The sequence below is a fragment of the Micromonas commoda genome, chromosome 3 (assembly GCF_000090985.2).
Source record: "Micromonas commoda chromosome 3, complete sequence".
NCBI lineage: Eukaryota > Viridiplantae > Chlorophyta > Mamiellophyceae > Mamiellales > Mamiellaceae > Micromonas > Micromonas commoda.
Window position 1 is genome coordinate 188,329 of NC_013040.1, and position 19,150 is coordinate 207,478.

The following is a 19,150-nucleotide window of genomic DNA, read 5'->3' on the forward strand; positions in this document are numbered from 1 at the left end:
CGGGCGCGATTCCCTCTTGCGCGTCGACGATCATCCCTCGGGGTGCCCACCCGAGGCTGGACGCGACGGCTACAGTCCCCGGGTCGCCCCCGCGTAATCGGGCGCGAGGAGCGCGCGAAAAGGCGCTGTTAGGGATCCGATCCATCGCGCAGCCGACGCGATGTCTTCGCCGCCGTGGTCGCCCACGCGCGAGCCCCACGGCCGCTACGAGGAGCTCGCCCAGGTGGACGAGTACGGCACGATGCGCCCGACTCCGCAAAACGACGACGTCTCGGACCAGGCCTCCGACGACGCCCTCGTGCACCACGACGACTCGTCGGGGTGGGCGCAGACCCCGGCGTGGAACATCTGCCTCAACGCCGCAATGTACTGCGCGGTGCCGCTCTCGATGCCCGCGACGTTAGCCGCGGGCGGGTGGTTTTGGGGCACCGTCTTCTTCGCCTACGCCACGTTCGCGACGTACTGGACCGGGCTCGTCATCGGCAGGGTCTACCTCGAGCACCCGCGGCTGGCGACGTATCCGGCGATGGCGTCGGAGGCTTTTCATAACCTCGCTCTGGAACGCACAAACGGAGACGCAAGAGTCGCGCGGAACTGGCGAACGTGGTCGCGCAGGGCGGTGAAGATCACGCAGTTCGCCACGTTCTACCTGGACACGGTGACGCAGATGATCTACGTGGCGCAGTACTTTGCGCAGCTGGACCTCGGATGGTTCGGAACGGGGGCGGGTCGAGACGAGGGTGACGAGATCCAATCGGATTCTCCAGCTGGACGCCCTCGGCTGTGCCAGTGGGCGTGGGTGCTCGTCGTGTGGGCGGTGTCCGTGCCCGTCATGCAGATACCCACGTTCCACGCGTCGAGGTGGGTCATCGTGCCGGCCGTCGCCGTCCTGGCCGTCTCCGTCGCGCTGTTTTTGTACGAGGTGGCGGTGGTGGTGAAGCCGTGGTCTTGCGAACCCGGCCCTTCCTTTGGCGGCGTCACGCTTCCCTCCGCGATGGTCTCGCTGGGTAACATGGCGTACGCGTACGGCGGGCACGGGGTTTTCCCGGAGTCGTTGCGGGAGATGCGGGAGCCGCACAGGTGGCCGTCGGTGATGCGATGGATGTACGCGGGCTTAGTCCCCGCGTACGTCGTCTGCGCCGTCGTCGGGTACGCGGGTTACGGGCGATTCGCGCAGGCGAATATAAACCTCAACTTTCCGAAGAACTGGGTCAACGGCGTGTCCATCACGCTGCAGCTGCTGCAGTGCTACTACCTGATATTCTACACGAACGTCGTGCTGGTGCTGATGGTGGAGACTCGGTGGGGGATCGACCCGACGAAGACGTGGCGCCCGAGGACGTCGCTGCCGGTGATCGGGTCGACTTCCCCGGCGGTTGCGAGGATGCTGTTTCGAACCGCGTTCCTCGGCACGCAGGTGGCGCTCGCGGAGTGGTTCATCACGAGCGCCAGTACAGACGTGATACTGGATCTGCAGGCGCTGACGGGCAGCGTCGGCATGGCGGCCATGACCTTCTTCATACCGTCGGCGCTCGCGTGGGGTTTGCTACCGCGAAATCAGCTGTCGGCGAGCGACGCACGGTGGTGCGTCGTGAACATCGTCGGCGGCGCGTTCATAGCGCTCACCGGGGTGATCACCGCGACGATGGATCTGGTGAGCGACGGCGGGACGGACGGGGTTAAGGGTGGGCGGTGCGAGCTGCGTTATACGTACGCCCCGAACGACCCGGGGGATCCGTGTTTCGTCAGCGGCATAAACGGAGCTGGCGGGCACCCATTATTGGGCGAGCTCTGACACGAGCTTCTGACACGCGAGCTCTGACGCGCGGATTGTATGTTTATTCGAACGTGTAACACAGTAAGATCTTAGCGTCGATGTGTCGTCGATGTGTCGTCACGCGTCGTGGGCGAAACCCCACGTTCACTCGTACGGTTCGCACTCGTCGAAGACGTGACGCCGCAGCGCCTTGGAGTCCCACAGCGCCCCGCAGCCCTCGGCGCACGGAAAGTGGTGAATGGTGCCGTCCGTCTTCGTGGGCACGCTCTTGGACGGCCCGTGCCTCGCCTTGTGCTCGTGATAGTGCTCCTTGTAGCACAGGTGGGAGCAGAAGAACGCTCGCTCCCAGTTATCGAACGCCGCCTTGACGGCGCGTTCCTTCATGATCTCGAGGCACTGCGCGCACTCCATCTGCGCGGTCGTCCTGGCGTCGCATCCCCAGCACCGAATCTTGCCGTGGTCGGCCGGGGCGCCGTTCTTCAGGACGTCGCCGTGCCTGCCGGTGGGTAGGTTCTGCGGCCCCGGGACCTTCGCCGGGTCGCCGCCCGCGTCGCGCACCGCCTGCTCGTTGTCTCGCACGCAGCGCTGCCAGAACGCATCCCACGAGTCTGGCTGCCGGTTCGCATCGTCGTCGTCGTCGGCGTCGGCGTCGGCGTCGTCGGCGTCGGCCTGGGTGTCGTACCAGTCTTCGTCGTCGTCGCTGACGTCCGCCATCGTCTGCGGCTTTTTCTTCTTCCGTCTCTGTTCGGTCGGCATCGTCGATGAGCCGCGCGGGCGGGCGCGGGTGTGATCTCGAGGCGACGGGCGCGATGTGTTTGTTTGGCGGTGGGAGAAAACGCACGCCGCCCCCCGGGCTCCCCCAGCAGTCTGCCAGTCAAGTGATGTGAGGGGACCAGTCACAGACCTTCAAAATGCGTTTTCCCGAAACGACTCGCGCAAATTCAAATCCTGGAGTCACAGACGGCCAAAAGCGTCGGGCCGAATTTCGCTCTTTTGCCGGAGATCACGTGAGAAAGTAGTCGTTGGCCGATTGCGCGTGTCTCCAGTGTCGACACGCGCGATACGCCGCACACGCGCGGCGTTCCGCGACGCGCGATGGCTCAAACGAGCCGATCGACCGACATCAAAGTCACGCGCGCGATGCGCGACGCGACAAACTCGGTCGCGCCGCGCGATATCGCGCCCAAGCCCCCCGCCGAGGGAAAGGAAAACAGCAAATATGACGGCTTCTTCTTCGCCGACCCCGCGGGGCTGACCACCCCGGCCCCCGCGTTTCCCACGAAGACGATGGACCCGTCCCCGACGAGCGTCCTGATGGGGCCGGGAACGCCCGACGAGGCCGCCGAGCAGCGCCCGCGCGAGAAAGCGACTCCCGAGAATGCGACCGACGACGGCGCCGACGCCGAGATGACGTTGGCCACCTCGCCGTCCGACGGCGAGAGCGTCGACGACGACGTCGCCTCGCCCGAATCCCCGGAGCGCCCCGCGACGGTACCCGACCTCGCCGTCGCCTCGACCTCGCCGTTCGTGCCGAACGTCCTCGAGGAGCTCCTCGGCGCGCAGCTCCCCAGGGCCGAATCCAACGTCCGCGCGCGTCGCGATGCTGCGGGGAACCTCGCCGCGAACGGGGCGCCCCAATCGGCCCAGACGCGTCGCGTCCAACACGCGACGTCCACCCCGACGTCCGCGACGTCGACGCGATGGCGGTCCGTCCCGTCTCCGGCGCAGATCGTCTCCATGGGCCGCGAGTGGGCCGCGAGTGGGACGGTCACCCCGGGTCGATCGACGGCGATTCCGACTTTTCTCGACGACCTCGTCAACAACCACGTCGCGAAAGTCGCCGTCGATACCAAGGGCACGAACACCGAGTCGAACAACACCGACGAGTGGGATCGAACCGGAGACCTCAAAGTCGAGTGCGAGCGTCTCAAGCGCGAGGTTGACTTTCACAGGGAGGTTTCCAAGGAGGTTGGCGTCTCGCTCGACGCGAGCGCGGCGGAGCTCGAGCGGACCAAACGGAGGGTGGAATTTTTGGAGGCGCTCAAGGACGAATGGGACGCGCAGTTCAAGGAGCTCAGCGCCGAGACGGAGCGGTACCGCGCCGAGGCGGACGCCGCGCGGGAAGAAACGCTCGCGGCCGAGGCGTTGGCCGCCGCCGCGCGAGCCGCCGCGACGTCCGCGAACGCCGAGGCTGAGTCGCTGAGAAAAAACGTCATTCACGACGACGACGGATCCACCGGAGAAGCTCCGGAGACGTCCGGAACGACTTCCACCTCCGCATCCGCGACGAGCGCCGAGGTGGGATCCGCCGCGCTGTTTCGGCGGCACAGGTCTGGCGCGGAGAACGACGTCGCCGCGTCCATCGCCGCCGCCCTTCGAGAGCGCGAGTCCGAACTCGACGCCGCTCGTTTAAACCTCGATCAAACCCTCGCCGCCGCGAAGGCCGCGGAGGCCAAACTCGCGGCCAAGTGCGAGGAGTGCGCCGCGCTGAGGGGCGAGGTGAACGTCGCCAAGAGCACGCTGGCCGCCGCGCGCGAGGCCGTCGCGCAGACGGAGGGGGCGCTCATGACCACGCTCGAAGATAAGAAGCGGCTCGTCGAAGATAAGAAGCGGCTCATCAAGAAAATCGAGATGATGGAAACGGACGCGGACGCCAAAGCGCGCGACGCGTGCGAGAGGGTACGTGACGCGACGGAACGCGGGCGCCGTTCGGTGTTGAGGGCGCGCGCCAACTGGGGCGCCGTCGCGCTGACGACCGCCGCGCTGGCGCTCGGAGTGTGCGCGTGGGCGGCGGCGGTACCCCCCGCGGGAGTATTGATCGCGGTTCCATTCGGGATCGATTTCCGCGATTGGCGGCTCGGGTCCGACGGTTCGACGTCCGCCTTTAACGCCGGCTTTAACGTCCGGACGGTGAACTTTACCCTCCCGGGCGCGGGGTACGCCGTCGCCGCTGAGCTGAGCGCGTGCCGCGCGGACCTGGCGACGTCCACGGCTTTAGCGTCGGCGCTCTCGAGTGAAGCGTCGAGGTTCGCCGGCCTCGCGGAGGAAAACGATCGGCTCGCCGCCGAGGTGGAGGATTTCGCACGAGTCACCGAGAGCTTACGCGAGAGGGAGGCGGACGTGCGTTCGTTGGAGTCCAGGCTCGCGCACCTCGAGGCGTCCGCGAACGACGCGGCGACACGCGGCGATGACCCGTTCGCCGCGAGTTTGGCGGCGAGGGCGGAGACGGAGCGCCTTCGACACGCGCTGGCCAAGGAGCGATCGCTTCGCCGACGGTCCGCGTTCCTCGAGAAACTCGACGTCGTCTCCATCGCCGCCGTCTGCGTGGCGTGGGGGACGTGCCTGTTGAGTGCGTGGTTCTTCGCGCGCAAAGAGTCGGGACTTCGTCGAACTCTGAACGACTACGGCGCGTTGATGGAGGCGGCTTCCGCGGAGCACGAGCGGCTGGGTTCGGAGTTGACGCGCGCGACGCTCGACGCGAACGAGGAGCGAACGAGGCGCGAACGTTCGGAGGGTCGCGCGAGGGAGCTGGAGAGGCAGCTGGACGCGTCCAGGAAAGCGGCGAACGAAGCCACGAAACGCGTGGAGGCGTTCGAGGCCATCGGTCGGCGGGAGCGGGAACGCGAGCGAGACGGCGCTCGGTCGGCGGAGAAGCGATTCGGAAAGGCGTCCAGCTTCGGCGGGGGAAAGAGCGTGACGTGGGATGATGACGTGTCCATCGCGCCGTCGACGACGTCGTCGTCGTCGGTGGTGGACGCGAGAGCCGGGGCGCAGAACCCGGAGGCGGCCGCGAGGCCGCACAACACCGTGTTCAAGCCCCCGGTGGGCGGTGTCAAGAGCTTTCAGTGAAAGTAAACTTTGATCGGTAATTTCTAATTTTGATGCATTCAATTTGAAAGCGTCGGTCGATGAAAAACGAGCGTTACGACGTTTTCCCCGAAAGGTCCTAAAAATCGACGAAACGCGAGGGTCCAACTCACACGCGTCCTTTCGCGATGTCGGTGAGACTTTTATGAGAACTTTTTCGCCTCTGAAGTCGGTTCTCATAAAACGCACTCGCACGTGCGCACGCGCCGCCGACCCGCTCAGCGACACGAAACACCATGATGAAGGACGTCGACACACCCCACGTCACCCCGATAAAGGGCTACGCCGCCGATGCGGGCAAGGTACGCCTCATTTCACCCCAAGCATCCCCTGTGCGGCGGGTGTCTTGTCCGATTAAAGCGGCGCAATTTCGTCCCCGTAAGTAACATCGCCACCCCTCTCACCTCATCCTCCCCTCCGTTTCCTCCCCATCCACAGCGCAAGCGAAGCCTCGACGGCACCCCCGACGCCTCTCCACCCGAGGTGATCGCGCTCGAGACCCTCGCGGTGATCGACCACAGCTGTAAGGTCCCCGACCACTTCTTCAAGGCTGGACCGGGGTTCAAGGGCGAGGTGGGCGGGTCGATCCGCGTCGACGAGGAGACGCTCCAGACGATGCTCGTCAACGTCGGCGAATTCTCCACCAAAGCCGGCGGATCCGCCGCGAACACCGCGCGCGGACTCGCCGCGGGCTTCGACATCCGAACCTCACTCATCTCCGCCGTGGGTAAGGACGAATGGGGCGCGCTCTTCACGTCGTCCATGCGCAGAGCCGGGGTGGACGCGTCTAAAACGGTGGTCCGAGACGACCCCGAAGCGAGAACCGGACGGTGCGTCTGCCTCGTCGATAAGACCGGCCAGCGAACGATGCGACCGTCGTTCGACGATAAACACCGCCTTTTACCGAACGAGATCACCCCGGACATGTTCGAAGGCTCCCGGTGGGTCGTGGTCAACGGGTACTCCTATTACTCCCCGGGCTTTCTCGAAGCCGCGTGCGACGCCGCGTCCATCGCGGGGTGTAAAGTAGCCATGCACCTCGCGTCGTTCGAGATTGTGCGCAAGTTCCGCCCACACCTGACGTCTTTATTGGCGTCCGGTAAGGTTCACGTGGTGTTCGCCAACGAGGACGAGGCGAGGGAGCTCGTCGGCGGCGGCGACGCTTCGAGCGAGTCGATCGAGACGGATACCAAGATCGAGGCGGCGCTGGCCAAGCTGGCGGAGTGGTGCGACATCGCGGTGGTGACCCTGGGCGATAAGGGCTGCGTGGCGATGCGCGACGCCGAACGCGTGGATCAGAAGGCTTTCAAGGGATTCGACGTCAAGGACACCACGGGCGCGGGCGACCTGTTCAGCGCGGGCTTCATGTACGGTTTGCTGCGCAACGCGTCGCTGGAGCGCTGCTGCGAGCTCGGTTGCCTGTCCGGCGCGGCGGTTGTTCAGACGATGGGCGCGGAGATCAGCGCGGACGGTTGGACGTGGGTCCACGCGCACATGCACGAGGGCCGAGCGCGTTCGCTCGTGCGCGGTAGCGCCGGCGCGGTGCAGCGCGAGCTGCTCGCGTGCTACGAGCTCATCGAATCCATCGGCCGCGGCGTGGTTTATTACGGCAGCGCTCGTCTCAAAGCCGATAACCCCCACTTTATTCGCTCGCGCGAGCTCGGGAAGATGGTCTCGGAGTTGCTCGGGACCCCCACTTGGACCGGCGGCGGGCCGGGGATGATGGAGGCGGCGAGTTTGGGTGCGATGGACGCCGGCAAGGCAGTCGCGGGCATCCGCATCGAGCGTGAAGCCGGCACAAAGGTACGGTCCGCCGCGCAGAGCTACCTCAAACCGGAGCACACCGTGTTCTGCAAGTTCCTCTCCCCTCGCAAGGTTGCGCTCGTCGACGCGGGCGTCCGCAAGAAGTCGGAGGATCGCACCGCGTACGTGTTCCTCCCCGGCGGCCTCGGAACCATGGACGAGCTCTTCGAGCTGTTCACGCTGTACCAGCTGCACAAGCTCGGAACCGACCACCCGGTGCCCGTGATCATCGTCAACTACGACGGGTTCTACGATTGCCTCCTCGACTTCGTGAACACCATGCAGGGACACGGCACGGTGGGCGCGGGCGAGTACGATCAGATGGTGGTCAAGAACACCAACGACGAGGTGGTCGACTACCTGAAGCAGTACTACAACATCGAAGGTCACGACGTCGCCGCGTGAAGTTTTTACACAGAAGAGTAACTAACATGTAGATAGCCCGCGAGCCAACCTTATCCATAAAACACGACTAATACAACACGCCAATAATAACACCCTAAACCTCACGCTAAATATCGCTACGGCGGGGGCGGGGGCGGGTTCGCGGGGTCGCGCCACTGCCCCCTCGCCCCCCACCCGCCATTCGCCGCTGGACCGTACAGCCAGTTGTTCTCGATTCCCGTTCGGTTGCACGCGTCGCACCCGCACCGCCCTTTGCCCCCGCATTCCCTGCAGTAGCTCAGCCTCTCGACCAACCCCGGCGCGTACGCCGCCTCAGTCTCGGGGTCGGCGCAGGTCGGCGCGTCCTCCCTCGACCGGGGCGGACCGGCGATCATGACCCCGTCGCAGCTCCCGTCGATCGGCACCTCCGAGTCCGCATCGTCGCTCGCCGTCGATCGACGCATCTTCGCGCGGCGCTCGACGGTGGCGTACATCAGCGGCGGGCATCCCGTCTTACCCCTGCCCTTGCAGTTGGTGCAGACTGTCCACCCCATCCCCCGGCACCTCGCGCATCGTATCGGCCTGAGCTCGCGCTCCAGAAGCGGCCACGCGATGGACAGGAGCGCCGCGCCCGCGACGACGCCGGCCGCCAGCTGCGCCGCATCCGTCGCGACCGTGGACGCCGCGGACGCGGCGACGCGACCGCGTCGTCTCGGTGGGACCGGGCGCGACGTGGACGACGCCCCAGAGCTCGACGCGACGCGTGCCGCGGCGGCCATTGCGCGATGGATAACGCGGTCGGGCCAAAACTCTCCAACTGGACAGGACGGCACGAACGTCCAATGTCGTCCGTCGCGTTGTCGTGCCAGTGCGAGACGCGCGCGCGCCGGCGTTGGCTTCGATGGGGGACGAGCAGGAGAAGTGGCGCAGGGCGCTCCTCAAGAAGCTGCGCGGCGCCGCGGGGGTCAAGGCGCGCATCGACGCGGGCGACGGCGCGAGCCTGCAGAGGTCGCAGCTCGCGAGAGGGACCGCATCGGCGGTGGCGGATCTGGTCGCGCGGTGCGTCGAGGCGGGGCTCGCGCGCGATGGACCGGAGATCGCCGCGGCGCTGGCGGCGGGGGCCGACGGGGGCATCGTCGCGATGGCGGCCGCGAACGCCAGGGGTCCCGACGGGGAACCCGGCGCGCGGGCGCGGCGGAAGCGCGAACGCGCCGCGGCACTCGCGGCGGCATCATCCCAGAGCGGCGGCGGCGGCGGCGGCGGCGAGGACGCCAAGCGAACGAGGCTCGACGACGGCGACCGCGCGCGCGGATCCAAGCGCGCGAGCGGCGAGTGCAAGCGCGCCACCTGGGCGCTCCACGCCCTCGCCAAGGCGCCCGACGCCGACCCGGCATCCGTCGCGGTCACCGCGAAGGCGCTCACAGCTGTGTTGCGAGATTCGAAGCGCGACGCGGCGTCGATGGACGCGTTGCTCGCGTCCGTCGCGCTGTACGCCGCCGCGAAGCTCCGGTCGAGCGCGCTCATCGCGGAAGGTGCGACCGACGCCGCCTCCGACGCGAGACGCGAGCTGCGCGTGTGCGCCAGCCGCGTCGCCGCGCGGGTGGACGCACAGCTGTGCGCGCGAGTCGACGCGAGGGGCGCGTCGAACGCGCTGTGGGCGCTGGCGACGCTGGCGTCGTCGCGAGGGGAAGCCGGCGTCGGGGAACGCGAGCGCCACGCCGCGACGCGGGCGCTCGTCGGGGCGCTGTCGACGCGGGTTGAGTTGAGGGCGGCGTTCAACGCGCGGGACGCGGCGAACGCGCTGTGGGGATGCGCCAAGGCGCGGGTCGGATTGTCCGACGAAGCGACGACACAGCTGGCTAGCGCCGTATCCGGGTCGGCACCCGGGTCGGCACCCGGGTCGGCACCCGGGTCGGCACCCCCCGGCGAACGCGGAGCCAACGCGGTCGAGGCGTCCATGGCGCTGTGGGCGCTCGCGTCGATGCGAGGGGACGGGACGATTGGCGCACACGTGGCGCGTCTCGCGGCGACGGGCGTCGTTCGGAGACTCGCCGAGTGCGCGGTTAAAGTCGGTCCGACGTCGACGACAGAGGTGGATCAACACCGGGTCGTCGCCAACGCGTCGTGGGCGGCGGCGAAGTTATCGGAGCGCGTTGTATCGGGCGGCGGCGGCGGCGACACAGCTGGCGACGATCCGGCGAAGATGGACTCGGAGTTTGACGCGGTCGCGACGGGCCTGTTGCGACGGTTCGCATCCGCCGCGGTTGAAGCCGGACCGGCGTTCCAGCTCGAGTCGCCGCGCGCCGCCGCGCAGCTCGTCGCCGCGCTCCGTCCCTCGCTGCTCGACGCGGCGTGCGGAGGGGGGGGTGCCGATGGGGTGCCGAGCGCGGATGACGTCGCCGCGATGACGATCCTCACGCACCGGGGTTTGCGATCGTGCTTCGCCAGGGGGCGCGAGGAGATGGAGAAGGAGGCGAGGGGGACGAGGCGGACGTCCGCGAACGGCGCACACGACGTCGTTCGTAAGTATCCGGAAAGTATCCAGAAACCCTCGTCGGACGACCTCGCCGCGTTTTGCGACGCCGCGGAGGCGCTCAGCGGCTTCGGCGTCGTCGTCGACGCGGGATACTTTCGGTCGGCGGTGGCTGCGGCGTGCACGGGGGGACCGACCGCGCTGGGTTGGCGCGCCGCGGGGAGGCTGGAGCACTGCGTCTTCTCGGTGCTCGGCCTCGGCCCCGTCGCGGCGACCGTGACCGCGCGGGGGAGTGGATCCCATCGGGGACGCCGAGGGGGTGCTGCCGAGAGGGCGCCGAGCGCGGATGACGTCGCCGCCGCCGAGCGACTCCTTCGCCGGGGCGCCGCCGCGGCGGAGGCGGCGAACGATACCAGGCTGGCGATGGAGACGGCGGCCGCGGACGTGCTTCTCGCGGTGCCCGGCCCGGACGGCCCCGTCGCATCCGGCGGCGGCGGCGGCGGGCGCATGCTCTGCGTCGATGATACGCACCGTTTACTGTCTCGAATGCTTCGCGAACGCGGCGGGTGGAGCGTGACGAATTGGAACAGATTCTCGAGGAAGGACCGGCGGGGCGCGCCGCGGCCGCCGGCGGGCGCGTTCGACGCCGCGACGGTTCGTCTTCCCCCGACGAAGGCTGCGTTCGCCATGGCCTTAGTCGCGGTCGCGGCGAGGCTTCGCGCCGGGGCCGTCGCGTGGATCTACGGCGCGGATCGAGAGGGCGTCCGCGGGTGCGAGTTCGATTTGCCGGACGGATCGTTCGAGGACGTTCGGGTCGTTCACAGCTGTGCGAGCGGCGGCGGCGGCGGGGTCGAGGGCTTCGACCGCGGCGCGCACGTCGAGGACTCCGTCGGATCGTTCTCGGTGCTGCGATGCGTGCGGACGGATAAGCCGTTCGGGGTTTCGGGGAGTGGGAACCCGGCGGGAGGCGGGGCGACACAGCTGGCGACGAGGTCGACGACTCCCAACAGGGACGAGGACCTTCTCGAAGGTTTCAAAAAAGTCGGTAGGTTAGACGTGCGACTCGGCGATGACGTCCACGCGTTTGAACGGTGGGTGACCTACCCCGGGCTGTTCGCGGGCGGTGGTTTGGACGTGATGACCGCGTTTTTGCTCGAGACGATGACGCGCTCGAGCGACGGATGGTTGGGTTCAGCGCTGAGGGGAACGCCGGAAGGGAGAGGCGGGAAGGAGGGGGAGTTTTCGGCGCTGGACTTTTGCTCGGGGTCCGGGACGCTCGCCGCGTGCGTTCGCCGGCTCGCGCCCTCCGCGCGTCTCACCCTGCTGGACGCGGACGCCGTCGCGATGCTCGCCGCGAGGGAGAACCTCTCCCTCCCCTCTGGTTCGAGCGGCGCTTCGGTGCTCGATTCGTCGGAACCCGACGGTTCATCTCCGAGGTCGGTTCATCTTCCCGCCGCGTTCGCGCTCGGCGACGGGTGGACCGGTTTGTCGTCCGACGAGCGCTTCGACTTGATCGTCTCCAACCCGCCGGTGCACCTCGGACTGAGGCCGGAGTTCACCGTGCTTAAATCGATGTGCGCGGGGTTCGACGCGAGGCTCAAGCCCGGGGGCGAGGCGTGGTTCGTGGCGCAGAGGTACGTGCCGGTGGCGGGGATCTGCGCCGGGATCGGGGGTTTGGCGGCGAAGGTCGCGCGAGTTTGCGCCAACGACAAGTTTGCGGTGTGGTCGGTGCGCAAGCCGCCCGGCGCCGGAAGGGAAGACGGATCTTTGGAGAGGAAAGCTGCGAAGAAGGCGAAGAAGGAGAAGAAGGAGAAGAGCGGCGGCAAGAAGGAGAAGAGCGGCAAGAAGGAGAAGAAGGAGAAGAAGGAGAAGAAGTACTCATAGCGTCGGGTTTGTCGACGTTCGGTGTTCCTATTACTCGTTTAGCACCGCGGTCTACATATCACGCGAGCGCGTCGTCGAGCGCCCTCGCTATGCCGCTCGGATCCCCCGGCTCGTACGGCGTCAACCCCCGCGGGTCGAACGTCGCGATCGCGTTCGCCAGCCCGCCGGATTCGCACCACCGCAGGTGCCCCCGCTTGCCCAGTTCCTCCGCCAGCTCAGCCTGGTGATTGTCCATGAGCGCGTCGTTGACCACCACCAGGAGGGGCTTGCGCATGCCCAGCGCTTCGAACACGCTGCCGGAACCCGCGTGCGAGACGACCAGGTCCGCGGCGAGCATCTCGTCGGCGAGGGACGGCGCGAAGTCGAAGACGCGCACCTCCAACGGCGTCGGCTCGAGCCCCCGATCCGACCGCCCCGCCCCGCCGCCCGCCCCGCCCCTCGCGTTCTCGCCCGCCGCCGCCCGCGATCTTCGGCGCCTTCGCGGCGCGAGGTGGACGAGCTCGCGCGTGCCCTTGCCTCGCTGGATCACCACGCTGCCGTATCCGTTTCCGCGGAGCGCGTCGGCGCACTCCGGGGTGTCGAGCGCCTCGATGAGGGAGTCGAATTGGGTCGTGCCCACCGTGACGAAGACGCTCTTCCGCTTCTTCGGCATCGCGCGATTCCACCCGGGGACCCGCCCACCGCCGAAAATCGCCCTCGACGGACGCCGAACCGCGGGTCCGGACCTTCCTTTGCCTTTTCTGGCCGCGGGGGGGTGTGTGCTCGTGAGGGACGCGATCCGGTTGGCAAAGTTTATTCGCTTCTTGCAAGGCGCGCTAAAATACGTTCTCGTCAACTTCCAAGTCTAAGTGTGCCGCCGCCGCCGTCGACCTCCGCCGACCGACGCGGCCGCCGCCCTCGCGTCGTCGTCGTCGTTCAGAAGGTGAAGTTGATGCCCTTACCGACGGTGAATCCCATGATCTCCAGGAGCCCCTTCCCCGCGACGAGCTCGACGAGCAGCAGCGACCACCACCCGACCATGCTCCACCTCGAGTTTTGCCTCTCCGCGTTCTCCACGAAGCCAATCTTGCCGGGCTCGAGGATGGGCACGACGGGCGGCGGGGGCACGCCGGGCGGGGACGCGACGATCTTGGCGCGCTCGAGCTTCTCCTTGTTGTCGGCGATCTTCTTCTTGATGTCGGCCATGACGTCGTCGACGATGCCCTCCGCGCGGGTGGCGGTGGACCGGACCCTGAGCGCGGCGCGCGCGGGAGGCTTCGCGGCGGTGCGAAGGCTGGAGCCGGCGAGCCTGCGGAAGCGGGACGGAAGCGGGACGGGAGGCTCGACGGAGTCAGCGATGGAACCACCGGAGGCGACGACGACGACGCGGGGAACTCGCGATGGGAGACCGCGCGGCGGCGAGGAGGGCGGCCGTCCCTCCGTCCGCCCCGCACTATCTATATCCACTTTTCGTCATCGGAGGGGCGGCCGCTGGCGCGGGCGGGGAGACGGGCATCCGGGAAGGGGAGGACGCACCCTCGGCGGGCGGAGAGCGCGGCGGCGGGTCGCACGGTGACGGTGTGAGCGGCGGCGATCATCTTCGCGTCCTTTCGCGTTCGGTGAGGCGCGTGCGTGAGTGGCGCGGGGGTGAAACCAGGAGAGCCCTCGGTTCGTCTCGGCGCGTGCGACGTGGTGCGACCACGTCATCGATTTTCTGACATGTGAAGAAACAGTCTGCCATTTTTGCAGACAAGAAACGCACAGGCGAATAGTCAGCGAAAAGCAAAAAAGAAAAAAAGAATCGCGGTGGGTGCCGGAGCGGAAAAGGCGAAGGGGAGAATTACGGGTGGAATTTCCACGACAACGACGGGCGGCGGGAGGCGGGTCGAATCGAGCGGGATGAGCGCTTCGGCACCGTTCGGCTCCGCAAAACGCACAGAGGAACTCCTCTCGCTGTCCTTCAACCAGGACAGCGGCTGCTTCGCGTGCGGCACCGACGGGGGCTTCCGCATCTACAACTGCGACCCATTCAAGGAAACCTTCCGCAGGCGCTTCGACAGCGGCGGGATCGGGCAGGTCGAGATGCTCTTCCGCTGCAACATCCTCGCGCTCGTGGGCGGCGGGCGATCGCCGAGATTTTCCCCGAACAAGGTGATGATCTGGGACGACCACCAGAGCAGGTGCATCGGCGAGCTCTCCTTCCGCGTCGAGGTACGGGCGGTGCGACTGCGCCGAGATCGCGTCGTCGTGGTCCTGGAGCACAAGATCTACGTCTACAACTTCGCCGACCTCAAGATCCTGCACCAGACCGACACCGTCGCCAACCCGCTCGGCCTGTGCGCCCTATCCCCGACGCAGGACAGCACCGTCATGGCGTGCCCGGGCCTGAACAAAGGCCAAGTCAGAGTCGAACTCTACGACTTGGGCGTCACCAAATTCATCTCGGCGCACGACGGCGAACTCGCGCAGCTGCAACTCACCCTGGACGGCGCCCTGCTCGCGACCGCCTCGGAGAAGGGGACGCTCATACGCGTCTACGACACGGCGAGCGCGACGCTGATGCACGAGTTCCGCAGGGGCGCGGACCGCGCCACCGTCTACTCCATCGCGTTTGCGCCGGGCAAAGACTTTTTGGCGGTGAGCTCGGACAAGGGCACCGTGCACGTCTACGTCGTGCCGGAACGGGCGAGCGTGGGTGGGCGGGGGGGCGGGGGCGGCGCCGGCGTTGGTGCCGACGGGGTGCCGAGCGGGGGTGCCGACGGGGTGCCGAGCCCCGCGGAGGGCTCCAATCAGGAGGGCGGCGTCGTCGACGCGAAAGCCGCGTTCTCCTTTGTCAAGGGTTTCCTCCCCAAGTACTTCAGCAGCGAGTGGAGTCTGGCGCAGTTCAAGCTGCCGGACTTCACGAGGTCCTTGGTGGCGTTCGGACCGGAGCCCAACACCCTGATCGTCGTCACCGTGGAGGGGACGTATTACAAGGTGGGATTCGATCCGAAGAGCGGCGGCGCCTGCGCGCAAGTCGCGTTTTCGCGATTTTTGAAGACTGCGGAGGAGGAGGAGGAGGGGGGTTGGGGCGCGGTTCGGGACGTGAGGTGACGAGTTTTTTTCGGGGGGGGATCGGTGACGAGTGGAGGGGCGGTAGGCGGCGGGGGATGCGCGACGATCTCCCGTCGTCGATGCGTACCCGTCGCGATTCGCCGAACCTGTGCGCCTGTAAGACGATCCAAAATTTTTACGCCAAATAGGTGCCGCGGCCCCTAACTGCTCGACGGTGCCGAGCCGATTTGGCGGGAGCTGACTTGGCTTTCGTCGAAGTAGCCGCGCCACGAGCGTCCCTTCGCCTTTTTTTTGACCTCGTCCGTTCGAACGCCCCCGCGGCGGCACACCCGAGACCGCGCGCAGCATGTGGGCGCGACGCGCGGGCGACGGCGTCGGCGCGGTCGTTCGCGCGCGCGACAACGACCGCGCGCACGCGGGCATCCCCGAGCGCCGCGTCGACATGTGGGAGGCGCTTCACGCCACCTTCTGCCGCGAAGCCAAAGAGGCCGGGACGCAGGGGCGCCCACGATGTCGCACGCTGTTCCTCGGGGACAGCATAACCGAGGCGTGCCGCGGCACGCAGTTCGGCGAGTATTACGACGAGTTGGCGGCGCGCCGACGCGCGTTCGAGGATTTCTTCCCGCTCAAGGAGGCGCGGGCCTTCGGGATCTCAGGCGACAGGTACACATTTCATTCCTGCTTTAAGAAATACTGCTCTTATTCGTGAACTACATATATGGCTCTCTCGCTTCTACAGGACGCAGAATCTGCTGTATCGCGTGTGTAACGGTGAACTCAGCTTCAGGCATCCCCCGAGCGTCGTGGTGCTCTGCATCGGGACCAACAACCTCGGCCGCGACAACGACAGCGCCGAGGATACCTTCCTCGGCATCCGAGCCGTCGTCCTGGAGATTCTCCAGAGACTTCCCGGCACCCGCGTGCTCCTGACGGGAATCCTTCCCAGGGGCCCAGCCGCGGGGTCGCCCCCCCAGATGCCCCCCCCGCCCTTCGAGTCCGACGCGTACGTGGGGCAGCAGCTGAGCCCTAACCCTAACCCTAACCCGCGCGAGGCGTTCGCGCGCAAGTACTCCCAGCCCGGCGTTCACACCCCCGCCATCGGAGCGGTGAACGACCGTTTAAAGGCGCTCGCGAGCGGATCCGGCGGGTCCGTGGCGTACGTCGAGTGCGGCTACGCCTTTTTGACGAACGATCAATCCGCGATTCGACCGGAGCTCATGCGGGACGTGCTGCATCCCAGCGCGGAGGGCATGCGCGCGTGGTTCGCGGTGCTCAAGCCCGCGGTGGATGCGCTGAGAAACGCGCCCGCGCCTCGGGACAGCTGGTACGAGGGTCCCCGCGCGCTGGGAGACAAAAACGGGGACGGCGGGAACGACGCGACGAACACGATGGTGGCGAACGACGGGCGCGAACCGGGCGCTCACAACGGGAGTTTGGAGAGCGTGTCGCCCGGAGTGCGCCTGGCGCTGTCCAGGCTCATCGCGTGGTCGCCTCACGCGCTGTGCGTCGCCGACGCCACCGCGAAGGACCAGCCCATCGTCTTCGCCAACGATAACTTCTTCGTGCAGACGGGGTATCCCCCGGAGGAGGTGCTGGGGCGCAACTGCAGGTTCCTGCAGGGACCGGGGACGGACAGGGAGACGGTCAGGGCCATGCGCGAGGCGATCGCGAAAGGTAAGGAGTTCCACGGGCGGCTCATGAACTATCACAAGAACGGGACGAGTCTCGTCAACTCGTTGGTCATGTCGCCGCTTCGGGACGAGAAGGGAGTTGTGACCCACTTCATCGGCATACAGAGACTGGCGCCGGCGAAGAGCCTGGACGACGCGCCGGCGGAGTACCAGTTCAGGGCGGCGCTGTGAGGGCGTTTTTTTTTTGCCGGGAAAGTCGTGATTTTATATTGAGAATCTAGGTGTTTACCACGAATCCCGACCACAAACCGGGTCACGTGAGGCGCGTTTGTCGTGAGAGGTGCCGCGCGTTGATGCGAAATGTTGTTCGTCTCAAATATTAATAAGGTTGGTGTGTGCCCACACTCCTAAGCAATGCTTTCACAAGAAATCATACACCCTCTGCTGCGTAGTCTGCGCCGAGACTTTCAACTACTCGGACAAATTTACGCCTCATCGAGGGCGTCGACGCCGGGGAGCACCTTGCCCTCGAGGAGCTCGAGGGAGGCGCCGCCGCCGGTGGAGATGTGGGACATCTTGTCGGCGAGGCCGGCCTTCTCGACAGCCGCGACGGAGTCGCCGCCGCCGATGATGGTGATGCCATCGAGGTTGGCGAGGGTATCGGCGATCGCGAAGGTGCCCTTGGCGAAGGCGTCCATCTCGAACACGCCCATGGGACCGTTCCAGATGACGGACTTGCACTCGTTGAGCTCCTTCTGGAACTCCTTCACGGAGTCGGGGCCGATGTCGAGACCCATCCAGCCGTCGGGGATGGCGTCGACGGAGACGGTCTGGGTCTTGGCGTCGGCGGCAAAGGCGTCGGCGACGACGACGTCGGTGGGGAGGAGGAGCTTGACGCCCTTCTCCTCAGCCTTGGCCATGAGCTCCTTGGCGAGGTCGATCTTGTCGTCCTCGACGAGGGAGGAGCCGACATCCTTGCCGAGCGCCTTGTAGAAGGTGAAGATCATGCCGCCGCCGAGGATCACCTTGTCAGCCTTGTTGAGGAGGGTCTCGATGACGCCAATCTTGGAGGACACCTTGGACCCACCGACGATCGCGCAGAAGGGGCGGTCGGGGTTGGACACGGCGCCGTCGAGGTAGTCGAGCTCCTTCTGGAGGAGGAAACCCGCGACGGACGGGGAGAGGAACTCGGTGACACCCGCGGTGGACGCGTGCGCGCGATGCGCGGTGCCGAAGGCGTCGTTCACGTAGAGGTCGGCGTACTCGGAGAGCTGCTTGGCGAAGTCCTTGCCGTTCTTCTCCTCGTCCTTGTAGAAGCGGACGTTCTCGAGGAGGCAGACGGAGCCGTTGGCCATGCCGCCGACGGCATCCTTGACGACGTCGCCGACGCAGTCGTCAACCTTGGACACGGAGCAGGAGAGGAGCTCGGAGAGGCGCGCGCCGACGGGGGTGAGGCGGAACTTGTCCTCGGGGCCATCCTTGGGGCGACCCTGCGAGTTGTTGACGGGGGGGAGGAGGGGCGGGAGGGAACGGTCAGCGACTTTGTCGCGACTCGAGCTGAAAGAGGGCGCCTTTTTTTCCGGGGGGGGAAAACACGTCTTCCGAGAAAAAAACCCGCCAACGACCGAGGCGACGGATAGGGTCCTCGTCACCGGGTGCCGCGATCGTCCGGGATCCGCTGCAGGGATCTCGCCGAAAGCGCGCCGGGGCGCGGTCGCCGAGGTGTGCGAACCGGAATCGGGCGCGGGTTTGCTCGAGTGAACGGAAGTGTCGTTCCGATCGTTCGCCCGGATACGCCACGAATCGCTCGTGGCGACGCCCTGGGGGCGCGCGCCGAGGGCCGATCATATCCGGGAATTAACGAAACCGGGATAAAAAGAGGGAAATTTGCCGGGACGCATCGGGAGCCGGGAGACGCACCAGGTGGGAGGTGACGAGGACCTTGGCGCCGTTCTCGACGAGGTACTCGAGGGTGGGGATGGCGGCGCGGATGCGGGTGTCGTCGGTGATCTTGAGATCCTTGTCGAGGGGCACGTTGAGGTCGCAGCGCACGAACACGGTCTTGCCCTCGAGGTCAGCCTTCTTGAGGTCGCCGACGGACTTCTTCTTCGCCTCGACCTTGAGCGCGGCGCGAGCCTGGGCGCGGACGGAGGTCTTCTTGGCCCTCACGGAGGACTTGGCGAAGAACGCGCGGGCGGAGAGGGCGGGGGCAGCGGCGAAAGCGGCCATCGTCGTCGTTTTCGGGTGTTGGGGTGGAAGTGGAGAGGTGCGGATTTTTGTGATTGTTCCGATAGCACC

At 66.8% G+C, this 19,150-nt stretch overlaps 11 protein-coding genes across 11 annotated transcripts; 6 read left to right on the forward strand and 5 right to left on the reverse strand.

Moving 5' to 3' along the window:
• Positions 1-160: 160 nt before the first annotated feature.
• MICPUN_99282 (amino Acid/Auxin permease) lies at positions 161-1,484 on the forward strand (the record flags this gene model as incomplete). Its single annotated transcript, XM_002500327.1, has 2 exons — positions 161-1,434; positions 1,478-1,484. 2 exons carry the CDS (start codon positions 161-163, stop codon positions 1,482-1,484), a joined length of 1,281 nt encoding a protein of 426 aa, XP_002500373.1.
• Positions 1,485-1,921: 437 nt separating this feature from the next.
• Positions 1,922-2,491, reverse strand: MICPUN_99283 (predicted protein; the record flags this gene model as incomplete). Its single annotated transcript, XM_002500775.1, has 1 exon — positions 1,922-2,491. The coding sequence occupies one exon, from the start codon at positions 2,489-2,491 to the stop codon at positions 1,922-1,924; it is 570 nt and encodes a 189-aa protein (XP_002500821.1).
• Positions 2,492-2,872: 381 nt separating this feature from the next.
• On the forward strand, positions 2,873-5,626 carry MICPUN_56672 (predicted protein; the record flags this gene model as incomplete). Its single annotated transcript, XM_002500328.1, has 1 exon — positions 2,873-5,626. One exon carries the CDS (start codon positions 2,873-2,875, stop codon positions 5,624-5,626), a length of 2,754 nt encoding a protein of 917 aa, XP_002500374.1.
• A 257-nt stretch (positions 5,627-5,883) lies between these two features.
• Positions 5,884-7,852, forward strand: MICPUN_56673 (kinase/lysine decarboxylase; the record flags this gene model as incomplete). The annotated part of the gene is made up of 2 exons (XM_002500329.1): positions 5,884-5,946; positions 6,083-7,852. 2 exons carry the CDS (start codon positions 5,884-5,886, stop codon positions 7,850-7,852), a joined length of 1,833 nt encoding a protein of 610 aa, XP_002500375.1.
• Positions 7,853-7,968: 116 nt separating this feature from the next.
• On the reverse strand, positions 7,969-8,610 carry MICPUN_56674 (predicted protein; the record flags this gene model as incomplete). The annotated part of the gene is made up of 1 exon (XM_002500776.1): positions 7,969-8,610. One exon carries the CDS (start codon positions 8,608-8,610, stop codon positions 7,969-7,971), a length of 642 nt encoding a protein of 213 aa, XP_002500822.1.
• A 122-nt stretch (positions 8,611-8,732) lies between these two features.
• Positions 8,733-12,188, forward strand: MICPUN_56675 (predicted protein; the record flags this gene model as incomplete). Its single annotated transcript, XM_002500330.1, has 1 exon — positions 8,733-12,188. The coding sequence occupies one exon, from the start codon at positions 8,733-8,735 to the stop codon at positions 12,186-12,188; it is 3,456 nt and encodes a 1,151-aa protein (XP_002500376.1).
• A 58-nt stretch (positions 12,189-12,246) lies between these two features.
• On the reverse strand, positions 12,247-12,840 carry MICPUN_79960 (glycosyltransferase family 1 protein; the record flags this gene model as incomplete). The annotated part of the gene is made up of 2 exons (XM_002500777.1): positions 12,247-12,579; positions 12,685-12,840. 2 exons carry the CDS (start codon positions 12,838-12,840, stop codon positions 12,247-12,249), a joined length of 489 nt encoding a protein of 162 aa, XP_002500823.1.
• A 263-nt stretch (positions 12,841-13,103) lies between these two features.
• MICPUN_56677 (predicted protein) lies at positions 13,104-13,765 on the reverse strand (the record flags this gene model as incomplete). The annotated part of the gene is made up of 2 exons (XM_002500778.1): positions 13,104-13,476; positions 13,704-13,765. The coding sequence occupies 2 exons, from the start codon at positions 13,763-13,765 to the stop codon at positions 13,104-13,106; spliced, it is 435 nt and encodes a 144-aa protein (XP_002500824.1).
• Positions 13,766-14,066: 301 nt separating this feature from the next.
• Positions 14,067-15,260, forward strand: MICPUN_97114 (predicted protein; the record flags this gene model as incomplete). The annotated part of the gene is made up of 2 exons (XM_002500331.1): positions 14,067-14,858; positions 14,949-15,260. The coding sequence occupies 2 exons, from the start codon at positions 14,067-14,069 to the stop codon at positions 15,258-15,260; spliced, it is 1,104 nt and encodes a 367-aa protein (XP_002500377.1).
• A 1,454-nt stretch (positions 15,261-16,714) lies between these two features.
• MICPUN_77080 (predicted protein) lies at positions 16,715-17,017 on the forward strand (the record flags this gene model as incomplete). The annotated part of the gene is made up of 1 exon (XM_002500332.1): positions 16,715-17,017. A coding segment is annotated over one exon (303 nt), but the record flags the coding sequence as incomplete, so codon positions are not given.
• A 186-nt stretch (positions 17,018-17,203) lies between these two features.
• On the reverse strand, positions 17,204-19,121 carry PGK_1 (phosphoglycerate kinase). The gene is made up of 2 exons (XM_002500779.1): positions 18,773-19,121; positions 17,204-18,342 (listed from the first exon to the last, which is right to left on the reverse strand). The coding sequence occupies exons 1-2, from the start codon at positions 19,079-19,081 to the stop codon at positions 17,338-17,340; spliced, it is 1,314 nt and encodes a 437-aa protein (XP_002500825.1). The 5' UTR covers positions 19,082-19,121; the 3' UTR covers positions 17,204-17,337.
• Positions 19,122-19,150: the final 29 nt, after the last annotated feature.